The sequence below is a fragment of the Gopherus evgoodei genome, chromosome 2 (genome assembly GCF_007399415.2).
Source record: "Gopherus evgoodei ecotype Sinaloan lineage chromosome 2, rGopEvg1_v1.p, whole genome shotgun sequence".
Classification (NCBI taxonomy): domain Eukaryota; kingdom Metazoa; phylum Chordata; order Testudines; family Testudinidae; genus Gopherus; species Gopherus evgoodei.
The window spans coordinates 132,252,419-132,274,456 of record NC_044323.1 but is presented as its reverse complement, the minus strand read 5'-3'; the positions used below and the strand labels follow the sequence as shown (position 1 = coordinate 132,274,456).

General features: G+C 40.6%; 1 protein-coding gene across 1 annotated transcript in view; it reads left to right on the top strand.

Moving 5' to 3' along the window:
- CTNND2 (catenin delta 2) overlaps positions 1-22,038 on the top strand; it is a 1,223,799-nt gene that overhangs the window by 1,119,899 nt on the left and 81,862 nt on the right. Inside the window, 1 exon segment of the mRNA XM_030551717.1 lies at positions 5,683-5,833. Coding sequence (XP_030407577.1) covers positions 5,683-5,833 — 151 coding nt within the window.

Below are 22,038 nucleotides of genomic sequence, written 5' to 3'. Positions count from 1 at the left end.
CCATTTTGTTGCCCAGTCTCTTAGTTTTGTGAGATCTTTCTGAAGTTCTTCACAGTCTGCTTTGGTCTTAACTATCTTGAGCAGTTTAGTGTCATCTGCAAACTTGGCCACCTCACTGTTTACCCCTTTCTCCAGATCATTTATGAATAAATTGAATAGGATTGGTCCTAGGACTGACCCTTGGGGAACACCAATAGTTACCCCTCTCCATTTTGAGAATTTACCATTAATTCCTACCCTTTGTCCCCTGTTTTTTAACCAGTTCTCAATCCATGAAAGGATCTTCCCTTTTATCCCATGACAGCTTAATTTACGTAAGAGCCTTTGGTGAGGGACCTTGTAAAAGGCTTTCTGGAAATCTAAGTACACTATGTCCACTGGATCCCCCTTGTCCACATGTTTGTTGACCCCTTCAAAGAACTCTAATAGATTAGTTAGACACGATTTCCCTTTACAGAAACCATGTTGACCATTGTGCCGCCATGGATAGCTGAACATAGAAGTTGCCGCCGAATTGCCGCTAACGCGGAAACGTGCATGCCGCTCTAATGGCACATGGACTGCCCCCACCGTCCATGGTAGCAATTTGACGTGCTGCTTGGGGGCAAAAACGCATAGACTGCCGCCCCTTGCCAATTGCCGCCCCAAGCACCTGCTTGGAATGCTGGTGCCTGGAGCCAGCCCTGATTGTAGCAGGCTTTACATCTGTTATTCTGGCAGAGTCTATGCTGCTTTGAGTTGGTGTGCCCTGGTCTGTGGGGAGCTTACTTCTGATGATGAGCTTGGAGAGGTTGGGGGGTTGTTTGTAGGCTGGAAGAGGGGGATTCATCAAAGATTTCTTTCAGGACAGAGTCTGCACAGAAGATGGTTTGTAGTTGTTTGATGATTCTTCATATGGGTCCCAGTGTGGGGTGGTAGATAACAACTGTGGGTGTGCAGTCGGAGGAGGTTTTATTTTTGTATTGAAGCAATTCTCTCGGGGTATTTTGGTGGCCAGTTCCATGATGCAATCTATTTCTCTGGTGAAGTGTCCTTGTTTGACAAAGGCAGTTTTTTGAGTATTAAGGTGTATATCCTCGCAGCATGTTCTGTGGTATCTGAGTGCCTGGCTATAGATAAAAGATTTCTTGGGGTGGTTATTGATCTATGAAGGTAGGTGTGGTGTTCCATGGGTTTCTTATATATAGTTGTCTGAAGGGTGTTGAAGCTGATTGTACTGTCCAGGCAGTTGATACTAGTGTGGGAGTGTTCCAGAGAGAGTTTAATGGACAGATAGGGGATGTGGAACTTGTGGTGGAAATCTATGTGGGAGTTTCATCTGTTCAGAGGATGACAATATCATTGATGTATCTCAGGTTTATCACTGGTTTTGTGTTGCACTTGTCTGGAATTTTTTCTTCAAGATGGTCCAGGAGGTTGGCATATTGGAGAGCCCTCCTAATACCCATGGCTGTTCCCATGGCTTGGACAAAGTGTTTGTTGTTGAATGTAAATTTGTTATGAGTGAGAATGAAATGGATGAGTTTGGTGATGTGTTTGAGAGTTGTCCATTGTCTTGTAGATATTTAAGGCAGGTAGGGATGCCGTCATTGGGAGAGATGTTGATGTGTAGGGAGGTGACATCCCTGATGGCAAGAATGGTGTTCTGAGGGAGGTTGTTAATGTTGAAGTGTTGGTAGAGGAAGTTGGTTGTGTCCGAGGAAGCGGGCCCTCTGTGTGGTGAGTGGTTTTGAGAATAGTTTATATGAATCTTGATATTCTTTCAGTAAGAGTGCGATAGCCAGATATGATGGATCTGCATGGGTTCCCTTGTGAGTGCATCTTGGGAAGTACAGTATGTGGCAGGTCCCTGGGGTGAGTTCATTGGGGGGTGAGGTGACAGAGTTATTAGAAAGGCAAGTCATAGACTAACATTCTGTATGTACTGTTTTCTTTCCCTTTCCCCATTCCCCCCCAGATGACAGACTCTAGAATAAATGTGAGTTCATAAAATTGCAACAGTGAAATCCTTGTATGTCTATATATTTGCCTATCTATTAATACTTGTATTACGTCTGTGTCATATAAGATGACTGCATGTAAAATGTGCCTGTCACTGTGATATCTTGGTGCCATATGTAGACTTTAAACCAATTATCAATCCATCCACAAAGGACACTTCTATCAAACCCTCTTCTGTTTAAACCACTTTTATTTAATGCAATTTGTTTTCCCTTTATTTACCTTTGGTTTCATGACAAACATTTTTGAGCAGTTCCACCACAATAGTTATTGGTGTGTGCAAAAAGGTATGGCTTGTAGCGTGACCTGAAAATGGCAACACTGGGGTGCAATCTAATCTCCACTGCTATAAAGAGTTCCATAACTGAGGGCTCTCCATGAAGAAGCCCTGCCCCCAGCTCCCAGTTCCTCCCTGGGCTCTTGCAGCAACAACATCCATATTGAGCCTTGACGTTGCAGTGGGGAGAGGATAGAGAGGCAATCATTTAGATAAACCCTAGCCCATTAACTGCTTTAAATATTAGGACCAGGACCTTGAAGTGAATGTGCAACTGCATGGAGAGTCAATGGAGAGCACAGAACATAGATGTGATGTGCTTAGCAATCTTTCTTGCCTGGAAAGTGGGCAGCTGTGTGTTGTGTATGATGAAACTGTCACATAGTTTATACAGGCAGCCCCAGCTCAAGTGTGCTGCTGTAGTCTAATTTATAGGCAAGGAAATTGTGGATAAGAGTAGCAAGTTCCTCATCTCAAAGGGAAAAATCACAATCTCCTGGTTAGCCAAACATGGATGATTTGGGACTACTCAAAGCATATTAAACATATGCGTCAGATTTTGCCTTTGGTTACATCTCTGCAACTTCAATGAAGTCAATGCACTGTGAAATCAAGCACATATGTTTACCCCACAATATGCACTAGAGGCAGCGGGTGTGATTCAGGAGGAACACAGAGATACAACTTTTTCTTATTCTTTCAAAGGGACAAAAGTATTCAGCAACCCCAATGGGCAGCAGGTAACATAGGCTGGGGGAGTCTGAGCCTCCTTAAACAGCCAGGTGTGGTCTCACCCACATTCTGCCCCCAGTCACCCTCCTGCTTCTACTCTGCGGGCAGCAGTGGGCAGCTCTTCCCCTGTGACATGGCCCCAGCAGGGGCTGGCGCTGGGTCCATGCTGCCTGCCCTCCTGGCGCTCTGTGAGCTTTTTTGTCTTGAATTCCTTCTCACAGTGCACTCCAGTTCTTAACTCTGTCACCATACACTGCTGCCAGAGTGAATCGCAACCTGGAGTCACACACAGATATTTGCATGAAGTGTATTATTTTCTTGGATAACTAAATTGATGTGGAGTATAACAGTATCCTCAAAGCACAAAACCCAGAATTACCTCCCACTGTTAAACTAAAAGAGCTAAAACCTGAGAGGTTCTAAGCATCTGCAGCCTCCACTGGATTCAGATGATTTCAGTAGTACTCCTCTACCCCATATAATGCAACCCGATAGAACGCGGGTTCGCATACAACACAGTAAAGCTTTGACATGCTGCTCTGAGCAGCGTGTTGGGCCAGGCCGGGGCTGAGGGGTTTGATAAGGGGTAGAGGGTCTCAGAAGCAGTCAGGGGCTCCCCCCACCATGGTCTTGGGGGCAGGAGCAGAGGGAGGGCACTTTTGGGGGCCACGCAGTCCCAGAGTGGCCCGGGGATTAGTGGAGGGCCGGGAGCAGCCCACTCTGCTTCCCTCCCCCTAACCCCAACCATGTCGCTCGGGGAGGGGGCTTGGAGGAAGGGATCCCCCGTGCACTCACCAGCAGCGGCGGAAGTGGAGCAACCCGTCCGCAGCCCGCTCCACTCCACCAGCTCCCAGCCGCAGTGCTCCGCTTCCCGCCGCAGGTGAGTGCAGGAGGCGTCCTTTCCCCAACCTCCCTGCACTCACCAGCGGCAGGAAGCGGAGCGCTGCGGCTGAGAGCTGGCGGAGTAGAGCAGACTGGGGCCATGTCGCTCCACTTCCTGACACAGGTGAGTACGGGGGGGGGCATCCTTTCCCCAACCTCCCCACACTCAGCACCAGCCCGCTCCACTCCACCAGCTCCCAGCTGTGGCACTCCGCTTCCCGCCAGACAGATGAGTGCAGGATCTTTCCCCAGCTGCCCCCCAGTGACACAGCTGGGGCCGGGGCAAGGAAAGTGGAGCAGGCTGGGGCTAGGTTGCTCTGCTTCCCGACACAGGTGAGTGCGGTGGGGCATTCTTTCCCCAACCTCCCCGTACTCACCAATGGCAGGAAGCGGAGCGCCGCGGCTGGGAGCTGGCAGAGTGGAGCAGTCACGGGACAGGGCGGTTGGGTAGGGGGTGGGATCCTGGGAGTGATTAGGGATAGGGGTCTCTGGAGGGGGCGGTCAGGGAACAAAGAACGGGGAGGGGGGCAAAGCAAGTTTGATATAATGCAGTCTCACCTATAACGCAGTGAGATTTTTTGTCTCTCGACGACCACATTATATCGGGGTAGAGGTGTAGTTGTGACTACTCAGCAGGTATTCTCAACACTTGGTTTAAGAACTTAATCACGTAACCAAATATCTTTAAGGAAAGAGTCTGATCTCATTTATTTCATCAGTATGTATCTTAAATACAGTTCTTATCACTCTGGAATGAGGCACATAGCCAGAGAGCTATTAGGACTTAAAGCACTGCATGTATGCAGACAACAGATTCACACTCCTCAAATATCCCACACAGCCAGTTCACATAGAAAAATGCAACTTGTTCTGTCAAAACCAAATAGCTTTTTCCTGAGATTGTCTCTCACTGATATCATTCTGCTTCTCGCACTCTGTCATCACATTCTGTCTTATTGCTAGGGGCCTGGGTATGTCAAGCTTTTTATAAAACTGTTCACTTTCCAAGACTATGTCTGGCGCTCATACAATCGAATTAATTGGCTCATCCATACTGTAAGTCGGGTAAAATAATTTAACTTTCAGCATCTTGTGAACTAGATGGGCTTAAACCAAAATCCTAGATCCTTCGTGGTTGAGTCATATTTCTAATAACAAGCGTGATCCTGTGGTCCGTACATATACATAACTCAGCAATTGAAATCAGTGTGAATTTTGCACACACAGGCGCTGTAGGATTGGGTCAATATGTTTTAACAGTAAAAGCAGTAGTGCAACGACCTCCTCCCTCCTCTCCTGAGCAAATTGCCTATCATGAAAGAAATAATGAAGTGCCTACTTGGGTTACAGTCTAACATTCCTCAAGTTGACAGCCAGGAAGCATGCTAACTTCTTAAACAAATTTTGTAACATTAAATGGCATTAGGAACAAACAATCATTGTTCAAGTTTGGCCAGGGGATACTGATGCCAAGCAAATGGCCTGCAACTCAGACAGTAAAGCAGTAACTAGGTGTACAAGGATTTAAAGGTTAAATAATTAAATTTAAAGTTTAAATCATTAAATTTTTCTGTCACCAATCAAAAATCAATATGGGTTTCCAGTTCAAGTGGTTGTGTAGCATTGTAGATACAATAATTTCCTCTTGTCTTTAGATTCTACAGCCATTACTCCTTGGTCTCTTCCTTTACTCCTCAAGATAGCAATCTTCATAATCATACACCCCTGCTTTTCTGGATAGCATTCAACAATCTCTTTTTCAATCTCCCTCATACAATATGTCTTTACAGTGGTCAGTGTATATCCGTGCTGCCGTCCGCAAAGAAAAAGGCCTGCCGATCCTAGTGGAGCTACTTCGAATAGACAATGACCGGGTGGTATGTGCAGTTGCTACAGCTTTACGAAACATGGCCTTAGATGTCAGAAATAAGGAGCTAATAGGTATGTTCTTTCTAAACAATCTACCTATTTTCTTAATGTTTTTTACATTTTATAGCTGGATGAAGGTGAGAACAATGGTCTCGTGTTTTGAACAGAATTTCTTCACCTCTTTCTTTTAACATGTCATATTCAAGTTTGTGTGTGATAGCTCAGTGCTATATTGTAAGAATAGTTTTTTAATTCATCTGACAACACGTTACCAAAATATGGTTTAGTGATTCAATTGCACTGTAATTTTTTAAGGCTGAGAGCAATGGCATTTGTATCACAAACACTTAGGAACTGCCACAGTAAGTGAATAAAATCAAAGTAACTTTAAATTACCATCATCCCTATGCTAAGTACCATTCGTAGTTATTATCATTGTAGCACTTCCATCTTCCAGATGGCGGATCCAGGGAAGGGCAACTATTTCAGATCTCACAATTATTTAGTACACCTTATGCAGGGAATTACAAAGTGGAAGTCTCAACATAAGGAATTAGTGGACAGTTCCAGGAATTCATTGGACAGAGGGGTACTTTCAAACGTGCCTTAATTCATGAGTGCATGTGCAGCTAAGAAAGGTAACTCACTCATCTAAATTACAGTATTGTCTTTAATCTCTAATTGGATGACAGTCACATTTCTTGTTTTTTAACTTAAATTCACCCTAACATTGTAGATTTACATGTTACAAGACATGACATTTTTATCTAGATGTTTTACTTATGCACAACAGAACAGCAGTCGAAATATCCATACTGAAAATAAATTATCACAATTCTCTTACTTCCTGTGTAGATTAAGAGTTATTTTTAATTTATTTTTGCTGATTTATTAATTCTTAATTACACTCCCCCAAATATTGGAGCATATAGGCTGCGTCCCCTTACCTCCCCTCCATTTTTAATCACAGAATCATACAAGCAGATGCTTTGACCTGTGTCCCTTATATTATTTGTATTACTCTGAGGCACTAACCAAGACTAGGGCCTCATCACACTAGGTGCTATACAGGCATATAGTATGAGAGTTTCTGCCCCCCAAAGAGCTTACCGTCTAACAGGGCCAGTGCAAGGAAGTTTCGCGCCCTAGGTGAAACTTCCATCTTGTGCCCCCCTCGCTAACCCCCCCCCGCAGCAGCTAACCGAGCCCCCCACCCGGGGAGCTCCCTCCCCCTCCTCCCCAGCAACTACCCCCCCCAGCAGCTAACTCCGCCTGGGGAGCCCGCCTCCATGGCAGCTAACCCCGCCCAGGAAGCACTCCCCTCTGCAGCAGCTAACCCTGCTTGGGGAGACCTCCCCCACTCTGCGGCAGTTAACCCTGCCTGGGGAGACCTCCCCCCCTGCAGCAGCTAACCCTGCCTGGGGAGACCTCCCCCCCTCTGCGGCAGCTAACCCCACCTGCGGAGACCCCTCCCTACGGCAGCTAACCCCACCTGGAGAGACCCCCCCCCCTGCGGCAGCTAACCCCGCCTGGAGAGACCCCCCCTGCGGCAGCTAACCCCGCCTGGGGAGCCCGCCCCAGCTCACCTCGGCTCCGCCTCCTCCACTGAGCATGCCGGCGTCGCTCTAATTCTCCTCCCCGCCCAGGCTTGCGGCGCCAATTGGAGGAGACTTAGAGCGAGGGCGGTGTGCTCAGTGGAGGAGGCAGAGTGGAGGTGATCTGGGGCGGGGAGCGGTTCCCCTGTGCGCGCTCCGCCCCCCGTTACTGCAGGCAGCCCTCCCCGCGCCCCCCGCCCCAGCTCATCTCCACTCCACCTCCTCTCCTGAGGGGGCTTTTAGGCGCCCCCAACCACTAGGCGCCCTAGGCGGCTGCCCAGTTTGCCTAAATGGTTGCACCAGCCCTGCCGTCTAAACAGACAAAGGGTAGGAGGGAAAATAGCACTGAAGCGACTTACCCATAGTCATAGCTAGTTTACGGCAGAGTTGAGAATACAGTCCAAATCTCCTGACACTCATGCTGCTGGTGTAGTTTTCACCCTTATGTTGTTCTTGAACAAACTGATGTGAAAGTTGGCTTTGGATAATTCAGTGGGTCCTCTGCTTGCAGCATGTAAGTTACTGTCTACTCTTTCTTGTTCAGTCTCTGTTTAGTGGCTTCCAATAATTTTCTAAAAAAAGAAATTAGAGCTGGAGAAAATGTATTAGTCTGTCTAATCTGAGCAGCCAGCAGACCATTTTGTAATAGAGAGATCTTTCTCCCATGGACCCACCTCATAATCACTAATATCTCTTTAAAGGCTGGATTGTCAAACTACTTTACTCCATGGACCACCACTAAAATGTTTGCAGAGCACTGTTAATTCACAGACCACATCTTGGCAACCACTGCTGTAGTCCGTTAGTGTAGAATTGTTCCCTACAATATCCTGGGTAGTTCTTTATGTTCTTCTCCATACATGACTCCATACACATAATTTTAGGACGGAGTGGTCTCCCTCCTTAACTGCAGTTAACATAATTTCATTTACTAGTCCACTTCTTTTGTTGCCTTTTCTATTCTTTATTTTTTAATTAAAATGTTTGTTTCTGTTCCAAAACTGAAAGCTCCACTTAAAACAATAACATTTCATATGTATAAATGGTGTTGTCTTTAAATGAGAAGTTCCAAATGCAAACGTGTTTATAAAATATGGCTAATAAAACACTACTTGCATCAGCTTCACATTTGAATGGTTTCCAGAATTCTTGGAGCAAAGTCTTCGACAAACAAATAAAACTGTGTATACAAAAGAAAAAAAATCAATTGAAAATTATTACCTAAGGAAAGAATTTTATAAACCAAACAGGGATGGCTGCTTGAAGTTAAAATATTTATGAAAAATCAGAGTGATTCTGGAAAATTGCAATCAGTTAGTTAGTGAGTTGTATCATATTTTTCTTAGAGGCATTAATAGGAATATTACACTACTTGAGAAATGAAAATTTGCCAATATGACAGGGAAGTTATTAAGATAATGCCTGTAGCACTTTTGGCTGTGATCTATACATCTAGTATTTTACTTAGTTATTTGTTTGTTGTTGTTTGTTTGTTGATTGGGGCTTTTTGTGGTACTCATCACCATACAATCTGAAAGCTTAAGCATAAAGCTTAATGAAGTTATCCTTTCAGCACCTTTGCAAAGTACAGAGGTGGAATTAACTCCACTTTACAGAGGAGAAATTTAGGGACAGAAAGATAAAGGTCCATATTTTTAAAAGTGGTCACTATTTTGCATGCATCAGTTTCTGAACACCAACTATGACATCTTTGGCCTGATTTTCAGAGATATTGAACATCCACAGTTCCAAATGAAGTCAGCTCATGTTTGGGTGCCTAGCACTTTTGAATATGAGGCCTAATGTATGTTGCATTGGGGACACAAAATATATGGCCATTTTTGAAAATGTATGGCCCAAGTATCTTGGTGAAGGTCACATACGATATCTGCAGCATCGCTGGGACCAAAACCTAGATCTTTTGAGTCCTAGTATAGTGCCTTGACTCTAAGACCATCTTTCCTCTTTCTCATAAATTATGCTGTTTGGATATGGTCGGTATAGTACTTTGATAGACAACTTCCTAGGAAATCCAAGTGCTTCAGGGAGCAGCGTTGATGCATTCCTGTGTCGGCAAGAAGTAGTAGAATGTATTTATTCCTCAGTCTCAGTGAGTCAGTGCTGACCCAGAATGGTGTTACAGTGTAATACTGAGCTAAGGATGCCCCTTATCTCTATACTGAACTGAAACAAAACCCTGGATGGACAGCCTTCAGATTTTGGGGCTGGAGATTCAAAGTCTAGATCTGAAGCTTGTGGCTTAGGCTCAACTCTGAAAAATATAAAATGTAATATAAACAAGAATTTCAAATTTTACATGAAGTGCACAGTACTGTATTGTGTGTACTATGCTGTACCACTGTGGTAATACAGATTCTGCATCTAAGCTAATAAGTCATTTTGAAAAGTCACCTTTACTCTTCTGCAAAACATCCATTTGTCAATTCAAATACCACAGCAACTCTGTGCACAGAAGGGTGAATACCATGCATAAAAAGGAAGAATGATGATGTTTTTTAAATATTCAGAGAACTATGGAGCCTTTAAACATTTTATTTAAGATCTGCATCTCTGTAGTATATGCTTGCTATGACTTAATACCAGTATTTTTATATAATCTAGTACTTCTAGTTTTTGCTGTTAGAACAGCAGATAATACAATATCTCAAGTACCACATTGTGGTTGGTAGCTCTTGATAGATGTTGACTTTTTAGTGGCAAAACTATATGTATACCTATCTTTATTTCTATTAGATTAAAAAGACATTCAAAACTAAAGCCTGTCACCACTGAGTAGAGGAGCTGGCTACTAAGAGATCTAATTTTCCTTCTTGTTTTTTGTTAAAATGTAACTGAGTATAAGAACATAGGATTTGCCTTACGAAAATCACAGCAACTGTCCATCAGCTAGTCTGGAAACCTGTTACTTCAGAGGAAGTCAAAAATAAAAATTGCTCTAGACAATTGAGCAATGCTGTATGTGTAGGGGAAAAGGTCTCCCTGCCTATTTATTATTATTATTACTATTTCAGTATATCCCATAATGTCATAGGTGCTTTCCATAAGAAAAAGTACAGAGAGATATAGACAGGTTTAAATCATATATACATTTACATTAAAAACATATTTTTATAGCAGCAGAGATTACCTTACCCAGAACCATGACAACCAATTATCCTTCCTTAGCATGAATAACAGTAAATATTGTTATTTGTGATAATGTTATTCAGCCTCTTTTTAAATCTAGCCCAGATATTTAACCCTGTGACACCTTGTTCCACTGCACAGGCTGACTAGAAGCTGTTTGAAGGAATACTTCCTTTTATTATTGTTTTCGTTCAGATATTATTTAGTTTTGAAGCCTGCATTCTTTGTCGGCTTCTGCTTACCTTCCTCATTTCAGCATCAGTTGTTTCAAAATATTTATTACGCAGAAGCACTATGTTTCCTGCATAAAATTAAACATCTACAATACAATGTCATCTTGACAAAAAAGAAAAGGAACTAAAGACCCAAACCAGAATGTGATCCAGCAAACCCTTATTCACGCAGTGGTCCCAATAATGGGACTAAATATGTGATATAAACGTTTGCAGGGCAAAGGCCTTAGCTGCAATCATTCATATCTTAATTATGTGTATAATTATTTTAATTATCCAACCTACTTTGTTGAAAGTTATCAAAGAAACAGGTTTTTTAAAGGACCAATGTTATTGTCAAGCTGCAACATTTCATTGATAGGAAAAATACTTTTTTCAACTTGTTTCAATAGTTGTGCACTGTGAACAGTTCTTGTAGGAAAACTGGTCTTTTAGTACTACATACTTGGAATTCTACCTTATTTGAATTTAAGAAATTGATTGGTATGTTTGCACAAATATTGTCCTGAGTAATTCTTTCCTAAATCATTTTAAAGTGAGACGGGCCCAACTGAACACAAGATGCACGGCAATGAAGTCTCAGGCTATACATTTTGATGCAAGTTAATGTTTATATTTGTTAATTAGCAAAGTTGTGGCCTATTAATTTATGCCAGAGTAGTTGTAAGGGTTTGTGACAGTGGTTAGTGGCACCAGAACAGAGATTTGTTGAATTCAGAGTGTAAATGGGGACTAGTCTTACAAATTGGCTGGGTTTTTTTGGTATTATTATAAATTCACTAGTTTTGCATAGAACAGTTCTTTAATACAGGAGTCAAATATAAAATCATATTAAAAACTCATTCATTTTCAGAAAGAACTTTTGTGATGCTATAATGTATAGGTTTAACCGAATCGTAAGAGGAAAAAAAGAGAAATTTACTTTATCCACAATTTCTAATGGAAATGTTTTATTATTAGTATTATTAATTGTCCTCTTGCAGTTTAAAACTGGTACTGTAACAGCTTAGAGCCATTGTAATAGTGTGGTAGTGTAAACAATTGTAAAATATTGATTAAATATTCATAATAAAGAATCATAGAAATGTAGGTCTGGAAGGGACTTTGAGAAGTCACCAAGTCCAGGAGGCAGGACCAAGTAAAGCTAGACCATCCCTGACAGATGTTTGGCTAACAAGTTCTTAAAACCTCCAATGATGGGGATTCCACAACCTCCCTTGGAAGTCTGTTCCAGAGCTTAACAACCCTTATAGCTGGAAAGTATTTCCTAATATCATGTTCCTAGGCTATGACACACACACACACCCTCTGTCAAAGTTTTTTCCCCCACTTTGAACTTTAGCATCCAAAAAGTGGGGACCTGCATGATCACTTTTAAGCTTAATTACCAGCTTAAATTTGGTACGCTGCCACCAGCCAGAAGTCTGTGTCTGGCACACTTCTGTTCCCCCAAAACCTTCCCTGGGGAACCCAAGACCCAAACCCCTTGAGTCTTAAAACAAGGAGAAATTAACCATCCCCCTCTTTTTCCCCCCCAGACTCTCCCCTCCCTGGGTTGCCCTGAGAGCCTACACAGATCCAAACTCCTTGGATCTTAAAACAAAGAGAATTAATCCTCCCCTTTCCTTTCCCCCCACCAATCCCTGGTGAGTTTAGACTCAAGCCCTTGGATTCTAAACCAAGGAAAAAATCAATCAGGTTCTTAAAAAGAAAGCTTTTAATTAAAGAAAGAAAAGATAAAAATTATCTCTGTAAAATCAGGATGGAAAATGCTTTACAGAGTACTCAGATTCATATAGACTAGAGGGACTCCCCCACCCCTAGCCTGAGATTCAAAGTTACAGCAAACAAAGGTACAAATCCTTCTAGCAAAAGACACATTTACAAGTTAAGAAAACAAACATAAGACTAATCCGCCTTGCCTGGCTATACTTACAATTTTGAAACATGAAAGACTGATTCAGAAAGATTGGGAACACCTGGGTGTATGTCTGGTCCCTCTTAGCCCCAAGAGCGAACAACGAACAACACGAAAAGCACAAACAAAGACTTCCCTCCACCAAGATTTGAAAGTATCTTGTTTCTCTATTGGTCCTCTGGTCAGGTGTCAGCCAGATTTACTGAGCTTCGTAACTCTTTACAGGTAAAAGAGACATTAACCCTTAACCATCTGTTTATGACACCCTCAGAAACTATTTAATTAATCAGGTAAGTGCTGTGATCTAGTGACATCAGTTGTAAAGTGAAACCAGAGTTTGGGGTAGGACTAGACTCTTAATACCAAGCACTTAGACCATAATAACGGATACAGTACTATTGATGTTAAAGCAAATGAGACATGGAGACACTAAAGGCCATATTCAAAGATGTTGACGTTAACAGAAAGACTCTTGTTGTATCAGCCAAGCAAGGTACTAACAACTTCAACAGGACTTTATTTTCACAGTGGAAACCTCTGTTCCAAGCTGCTGCTGCTGCACCCTCTGTAACTCTCACTCAGCCTCCTCAACTCCTCCCCGCTCCTTCCTGTTTCCTGTCCTTTCAGACTCCCAACAGCCAGTGCTCCCAGTTCTAATAATTACAAGCACATGTAAACACCACAACTCTCATTGACTTCAGTGGGCTTTGTATCTAGTCTTGAAGCGGGATGATCAAATCCACTGTGTGGAGAAGGCCAAATTTTGATTATTATTCCTGACCTGAAGCTATAAAGGTAGGGACGTACTGCATTACTCTTGTCCACTGCTCATTTCCCACTTATGTCAATAGGAGATATGTACAAAGACCAAGGGTAATGTATGACCCTTCTGTAACTAAAATTTTAGTCACGGATGTTATTTTTCCATTCAGCATCACTAAGTTAGGGGGAAATGATGGTGGTCATTTTTATGATTTGCTATTTCTGCACTTTTTGAAACTTGTCATCAGGTTGCACACACATTTCTGAGTCATGCACAAAGTATGTGCAATTGTGTATCTAAATTATTTTCAATTCATCCCTTTAAGTTTCATCATTGGGTTTGAGACTGAGCTTAACATTGCGTTGAGATAAATACGGGCAGTTCACAACTCTGAAGAGTCGTTGTTTCACAGCGCTACACTAATTCACAGTTGGAAGGTTCCCTCTGCAGCCATAAGGAATGGAAATTCATTTTTTTTAAATGAAAGTTTACGTTCTACAGAATATAAATCTGTCATAGAGGCCAGATAGTTATGGCATCTATCCTGAATTTGGCCCCCTGTCCTACAACATAGTCACATTTTAATAGCATTCCTTTGTTTCAATATCTGTATCTACTATAGAGGAAATATCTTATTCACTTGCCAGGTTGCAGGAAAGAGCAACTACAAGAAATCCTAATGTATATTAATATACTAACTGGATAGGTAACTGGATGAGTTGGGGGATTTTAAAGCATTTTACCTCTAGTTCACTGTTTCTGATCTAGTCTAATTCAGTAGTGGCCAGAACTCAAGACCACATAGGAGTTTTTTATTGGATTGTGCGAAAAGAGAGGATGGTTTCAGTCTTCTTCCTGTTGGATAGAAATCTGTATCATAAAATCTGCCAGCAGAGAGGGGCATTAATTGGTACCTTTGGTTGACAGTCTTAACTGTATCAAAAGAGAGCCAAAAGATTTGACTGGTCAGTAAGAGTGAGCAACACTCTACCCTCTTCTTTCCCCTCTTGGCACATAACAGGAGGCCCCCTCTGTTCCAGGTTTAAGGCGCGCTGGAGGTGTAGTGTGGGAATGTCTTTGCTGCTAGTCGTCATGATGTACCTGTTCTATGGAGAAATAAAGCAGTTCCATCTCCAGAGGGCTGTCATTCTGCACTTTTCACAGTCACTAAAATGTACTTCTAAAAATTAAATAATCAAAATAAAAAAACAAATGAGAAACTAGCAGAGAGTGCTGGCTACTAACAACATATTATCCTTCTATATTTGCTATATAAAGGGACCCTTTCAGCATAAAGGATTTGTGCCAAAGAAGTCTAGTGTTGAAGTAAACATTATACTGGCCTTCTCTCCCATTAGTTAAAAGATGATGTTCCCTCCATTCACTATAAATAGACAAGGAAAACTGCCTGATTAAAAGAGCAATTTATGAAAATCCTGGTTCTAAATGAGTGAGGATGAATTCAGACCCCCCAAAAATTCATGACACATTAAGTAGAGCAAAGATATCTTACCATTTTCTGCCAGACTTTTTCTTTGTTGTTGTTGTTGTTTTAATAAAAGCAACCCCAATCCAACAATCTTTATAATGACAGGCATAATTCTGAAGAAAGCCTTTTTGAAAAATGTTGAAAACTTCTTATAATGCTGTAATGAAGTTTACTATATTATCCTGGGTTGGCCTGGAAGGGAGTTAGGGTTCTTGAAGTTTAAGCAAGAAAACATACAGCTAGAACTGAAAATAATTTCTGCCATCCTGTGCTGCACTTACAATATAGCTTCTTTATCAGATATAGTTTTGTAGTCTCAGTTGCCAAGGTTGGAATTGTTACATGCAGCTTTTGCTCTTTTTAACTTTAAGCTCTTCAGAATCTTTGTGCAAACATCTGCATGGATTTGAAAAGAGACTCAATGTGTTTTTATTGAATTAATAGCTTGTAAAGTAGCTCAATCTCTGGAATGTTAAATTAATATAAATTCACAGTGCACATGCCAGAAAACATTAGTCATTGTCCTCATCTGTGGGTATTTGTTTGTAGAAGGTTGAGGATAGATTATACACTGCAGCTTACTCTTTAATCTAAATCAATTCTTATTGCATTTCATTTACTATTTTTAATAATTGAGGTGCACAAAACAAATAGCAGAGTGCAGAGAATCCTAGAAAAGACAAGAAGCCTGATATAAAAGACAAAAAAACTGATTTAAAGAGGCATGAAAGAATCATGGATGAAAATAAATACTTTTCCCTTATTTTCTGTGATCTCATCAATATTGATTATATCGAGAAAGAGAAAAATACTAATTCAACAATATTTAGAGGGTAAACACAAAATTATGCTTTATAGATATTTATGATACATTTATATCAAAGTCAGAAGTGTCCAGATTCAAACGATGACTTATTGACATAAGCCAAGAGTTGAGAAAAGATCAAATAAATCATACAAGTTAAGACGTTAAATAATTGCCAGGGATATTATTTAAAGGGGAACTGTCAAGTCTAGACCTACAGTATGGCCAAATGACAATGATGAAATTCTACTGTCAGGAAACTTCTAGCTCTTAAGTCGTAAGGTTTCATTGGCTTTTGTTGAGGGCAGCTCAGCTTTTGCTTAATTCTGTCCAACCTATCTCAAACACATTTCTGATGTGCAGACCTAGTTGTTGTAGGGAGTTTAAAAATCTGCACTGTAAGTGCATCTCTTATATGAAAAGTAACACTGTAAAAATGTTACCACAAGGTTCCACATTTATTATCTCAACCATTTCTGTGTCCTACAGTATATGTTCAGTTTGCAAGTAAAAAGATTGGAATTTTTGGAACTGCAAGCATGGCACATTCCACCTGGGCCATGAAGGTTAAGCTGGTTTCTTTGCTTCTTATGCTTCATCACCAGTTGTAAAACTTTTCCAGGCCAAATTAGGCCATCTGCTATTCTTGTACTAATCCACTGCAAAGTTTGGAACGTATTCAATAATTCTATTGAAAATACACAAGAAGGAGCAAAAGCCGGCTCATACACTCTTAGTTCTATAGTCTCTGCAGGATAACAAGAGTAAAAAGCGGTTAAAACAATATTGTTGTCACTCAAGTCAAAAGAGATAACTGAACACATACAGATCTGTGGAGTAACAGAGTGCTACTTTCATTGCTTCCTTTTAGAGTAGAGTCATAGTCTAAGAAATATATGTAAGCTAATAGTTAAATATGTTTGTTAGATCAAGATGTCTCATTTTATTAACTATAGATTTTGCTTCCCAATCAAAAAATTCCTTGAAACTATAATTATCATATTCCTGACAGTGATATAACCCTGTCTGATGCATATGTCTGTTTCTGCTAGAAATACAGGGTCCCTGTGGATCATCTGAAATGACTCTATGACAGATTATCCAGACAATAATCATTTAAAATACTACACATATGTACTATAAATTCTGCATGCATGTAATTAGTGTTATCAGGAGGTTAGATTTTGCAAGAAAGCACTAAAAGTTGCAACATTTTGTGCATGTAGTCCAGAATATCCTAGTTTGCATTAGACTGCCAAAAAAGCAAACAAGTGATGTTCCTTTTCACTTTATTGCTGTGTACCTTACAAGCCAGAAAATGCCACAACCCACACCTGTGTTACTTCTGAGATAAGCAATTTCCATTCTGTTCTCCTGCACACAAGGTGCTAAAGCAGTTAAACTGTAACTATCTATTTCTCTCATCTCAGAAGACTGACACTTTAAACAAATGATGCAAAATTAATTTTCATCTCTATTTCTCAGTTTAGTCTTGCTGAGAAATGTTACATATCTGGTCTCAGGAAAATGGGTATAATGGGTATAAGTTCGCTCTCTAATTGTCTACAACATATGGAAGTAGAACTATATCTCTCACAAACTGGTAAAGTAACTTAAAAATGGAATTTAAATCCTCCAAGCATTGTTCTAAATCCACATAGTAGTTTTGAAAAGTAAAGTTTGTGTGACATCTATACATTAACAGATAAGTATATAAAAACAGATGTTTTCTGACAATTCGTTATCCACTCTGTATCAGAGAAGGATTTATTCTTACAAAGGTGTGGAATAATTTGGCCTCCTGAAGTGGATATCCACTGAAGCTAAATGCAAATGACAGAAATTGAGCATATGGCATTTTGTGCTTAAAGCGCCTTTTTTGGACAAACTACAACTCCTTTTAAATACACCTCTACAGGCTGCATGCTTCACAGAGAAGCAGTGAAACGAGGCCTGTTAAGGGTGAACTACCAAATCCATATTAAGGCGGAAAGCAGCTGCTCCAATTTATTCTCTCCTCCATTGCCAAGACCCTGCAAAGACCTGCCTTTCTCCATGAGACTGGAGCACTGCAGCTCCTAAGAACTTGGAAGGTGGGAGCAGTTAGGGGAAGGATCAGGTGCCAGGAACACCTGCTGCACATTACATGCTTCTCTTGCAAATGGGTAAATTTCCAAAACAACTGCAGATTACTGCTGATCATTCTAACAGTTAACCCCATATATGTGGCTTCAAACCTTCATCTTCATCCCATCCTAACTTGATGTAGCTGCCTAAAGAGGGCCACTTGGCATTCCAACACTTGAATCAGGCAGTCACCTGGGTGCAGGGGTCAAGGAAATTTTGCAGAGGCACCTTCCACCTCTGGTGGGTTGAGGTAATGCATTTCTTGGGACACCTTCAGGATTCCAACTCAAAATAGCCATTGCCCCAGCATCGTCCACCAGATTTCAGCTATTTTGGGGTGGAGGGATGTGAAACACGCATTCATATCTCCCGCAAAGTGGCAAATTTGAAGGAAACTAAGTGGATAGAAATTCACAAATTTCCAAGCCTCTGGAATCCCATATAATAGTAGCATTTGACCCTACATATGAGACTCTGGAGTAAAATACATTAGGAATTATATTATGGAAGAATCTCATGGCTCATCAGATACATGTTTTGGATCACAAAAGACCCCACTTTCCAAGCACAGTGACGTTCGAACGGGTTAGCTGAATTTGGCAAAGAACAAGAGAATTTTCACAGAAAAGTGCATCATGAGCACCAATACCATACTTGAGGTTCTTTTTGTAAGAGGGATCTAGTGTCCTGAGCAAATTCCTACTCATTTATTTGGAATGAATAGTGTTTCTCTTCCTGGCCCAGACTGTTACAGAGCATTATGTCAAGTGTTAACAGCTGCCAAATTCCATCAAGGAAGTGGGTTTATTTCCAAGTTGGATCAAATTAATTCTGTTCTATATACTCCTTACCTTCATTACAGGGATCCTGTTAAAATTTAGACTTAACTATTGAGAACCTTGAATGAAAGGTGCTGTAGAAGTGCAAAGCATCATCCTTCCAGTGCTGAAAAAATGTCTCTCCAAACAATTTTTGATAAAACAGCAAATTTCTTCTTTTAGCCTAGCTAAACATGGTAATGTATTTAGGCACAGTGTGACTGGCCTTGCAGTAGGTCAGAAATGTGGAGAGATCTGAGGTCATATCAGCCACATTCATTGTGGGGAGCAGAGAGATTGCGTCACTATTATGGAGGGCAGAGGAAAACCTTTTTCAGGAAGTATTTTGAACTAGGGGCTGCTTACTTGCAAAAATTAATTCAGACACTTCCTAGGGAGAACATAATTTTCTACCATTTATAATTGTTTTAAGTGTTACAAGCTGTTGTTACCTATAAAGTCACTAACGCCTCAAATACTCTTTCAACTGCAAGCGTCAAAACACACCAGTTAAAATTTTACTGAGCTATCTGTGTTAGGTCAGAGAAAGAATAATAGAATGTTGATGGAGAGTTTACACATTTTCTTCTTACACTTAGTCGTGCACAGCATAGATTTAGATCAGGAGTGCAGGATCTCTCCAAACCTTATTCCTGGACTGACTAGACACACAGAAGTTACGTTTTAGCTTTTTGCTCTTAATTAGGGAAAGTTCTGTTGGATATCAATCCAAGTAATCTGGCCTGCAAAATCCAGTTGGTGAGACTTTCTTGGTACTCAGACACTATGGTGATGGACAAATAGATTTATCTAGCATTCTCAACAAGGCAATATTTAAAACTGATATATATTTAAGGGCTGTACCCAAATTGTTTCCATGGCTGCAGAAGCTGCTGCCAATTCAGAGATAGTATTTCCATCTCAAATACAGATGTTTAATATCACATGCCAAAAATGTCAGGAGAGGCATTGATCATGTTTAGTACAACCTCTAATATCCTAATGTAATGGGGGAATCTATTAGTCAGCCCCGCGGAGGAGGTCGGAGGAATCGAAGGGACTATATATTCACAAACTAAATTCACCCTGGTTGACTAACTTCAGTATTGAGTTCAACGAAGAAGGGGAGATGGAACTTTTGAGGCCATTGATTTCTCCTCCACTCAACAACAGTTTTGAGAGAGGAATTAGCTCATCTTCAATGGGGCAAGACCCTGACACACAACATTAATGCTATGGTTTTAGGCTTCCACTGTCAAAGAGGGCATAATGCCCCCATCCCCAACCACAGTTCTCAATAACTGAAATTGGAAAAGCCCCAAATCAAGATGTTTTTAAACCATACTTACCACTACTTCCCTCTGCCCCATAAAAAGTGCCTCAGAGCCTGTTCTTCCTCCAGCTGAAGTGATGTAAAGAGCTGAGTTGTTACCACCAAAGGGATTTAGTGATTCCTGTAGTGCACATGCCCTCAGCTGCAGAGAGAAGGACAGAATTAAAATCAGAGTAGAGGTGTTACAAAGGTGTGCATGAGGTCTTCCCACCCTGCCCCCAAACCAGCTGCACCACTCCCTGATATAAAGCTTAGTTTTTTAATTTTTTCCTGCAAAATTTGCCTTCTATGTCAGTCCAGTAAAATCAGTAAAGTCAACCTTTTGTATGCTAATCTGAATTGGCTGTCACACTAGAAAAGCTCATTCCTCTGTTTTACTATGAATTTTTAGTATACTATACATTTGTTATTTCTCAGTTTAAAAAGAATCCCTGGATTTTTCATATGGTCAGACTTTTGGAGTATGTAAAAATACAAAATATCAAACTACAGGACTGAAATAATGGTCTGAGCTCACTAAGGAAACAATCAATTTTACCACGGACCATGTTATCATATCTGCATATAGAGTGTTATAGGTAAAATAATGATTCTAACACTTAACATCACTATGGGCTCAATTAAACAAAAATAAAGAAATCTGGCTTTCCTCCTATGCAAAAACACAGAAACCTCAGAATAGACCTGAAAGCTTCACACAGTCCCTATTAAACTATATTAATCTGAAGTTACTGATATGGCTTTAGAGTACTCTTACATTTATTTATTTATTATTAATAATGATTTATTTATTTATTTATTTATTATGTATTTGCTTCTAGTAGTGGCTGCAAAATGCTAGGTGCTGTACTAAAATAAAAGAAATCACAGTCTCTGACCCAAAGATCTTACAGTCTTAAATATATTGATTATATAGTATTATTTTAATAATAATTTCTCTAAATTCAGACATGTATCCATGCAATCTAAGGAAGTATTGTATGCAGTACTTTTGAAATTCATACTCTCTATGTAGAAATAACATGTACATAGCATAATCTTAAAGGTCTGTTTGGCACAAGAATACAAGAAATTTTTTACTTATTCACTGAAGACTGAGTCTGTAAAAGAAATAAAGGAAGCTAATCACAGAATAATAAAAATGTAGGACTGGAAAGGACCTCAAGCATTCATTTAGTCCATCCTCTCTGTGCTGAAGAGGGATTAAGTAAACCTAGATCATCCCCAATAGATATTTGTCTAAAGTGGTCTTAAAAGCCTTCAATGACTTGATTCCACAATGTTTTGGGATAGACTCATAGACTCATAGACTCTAGGACTGGAAGGGACCTCGAGAGGTCATCGAGTCCAGTCCCCTGCCCTCATGGCAGGACCAAATACTGTCTAGACCATCCCTAATAGACATTTATCTAACCTACTCTTAAATATCTCCAGAGATGGTGTCATAAACAGATAGCTAAGGGTTAATGTCTCTTTCACCTGAAAAAAAAGTAACCTGAAGCACCTGACCAGAGGACCAATCAGAAAACCGGATTTTTTCAACTCTGGGTGGAGGGAAGGTTGTGTCTGAGTCTTTGTCTTCTGCCTGTCCCTCTCAGCTTTGGAAAGGATTTTCTATTTCCTGCTTTCTAATCTTCTGTTTCCAAGTTGTAAGTACAAAATTTAGTAAGGCAGTAAGGTTTCTATTGTTTTTCTTTTGTATTTACATGAATATAGTTGCTGGAGTGCTTTGCTTTGTATTCTCTTTGAATAAGGCTGTTTATTCAATATTCTTTTAAGCAATTGACCCTGTATTTGTCACCTTAATACAGAGGGACCATTTTTATGTATTTTTCTTTCTTTTTATATAAAGCTTTCTTTTTAAGACCTGTTGGAGTTTTCTTTACTGGGAAACTTCAGGGGGTTGGGTCTGCAGCTCACCAGGGAATTGGTGGAAGGAAGAAGTCAGAGGGAGATCTGTGTGTGTTAGATTTATTTGCCTGACTTTGCATACCCTCTGGGTGAGGGGGGAAAGAGAGATTAACTCTCGGTAATTCTGTTCTCCAGGAC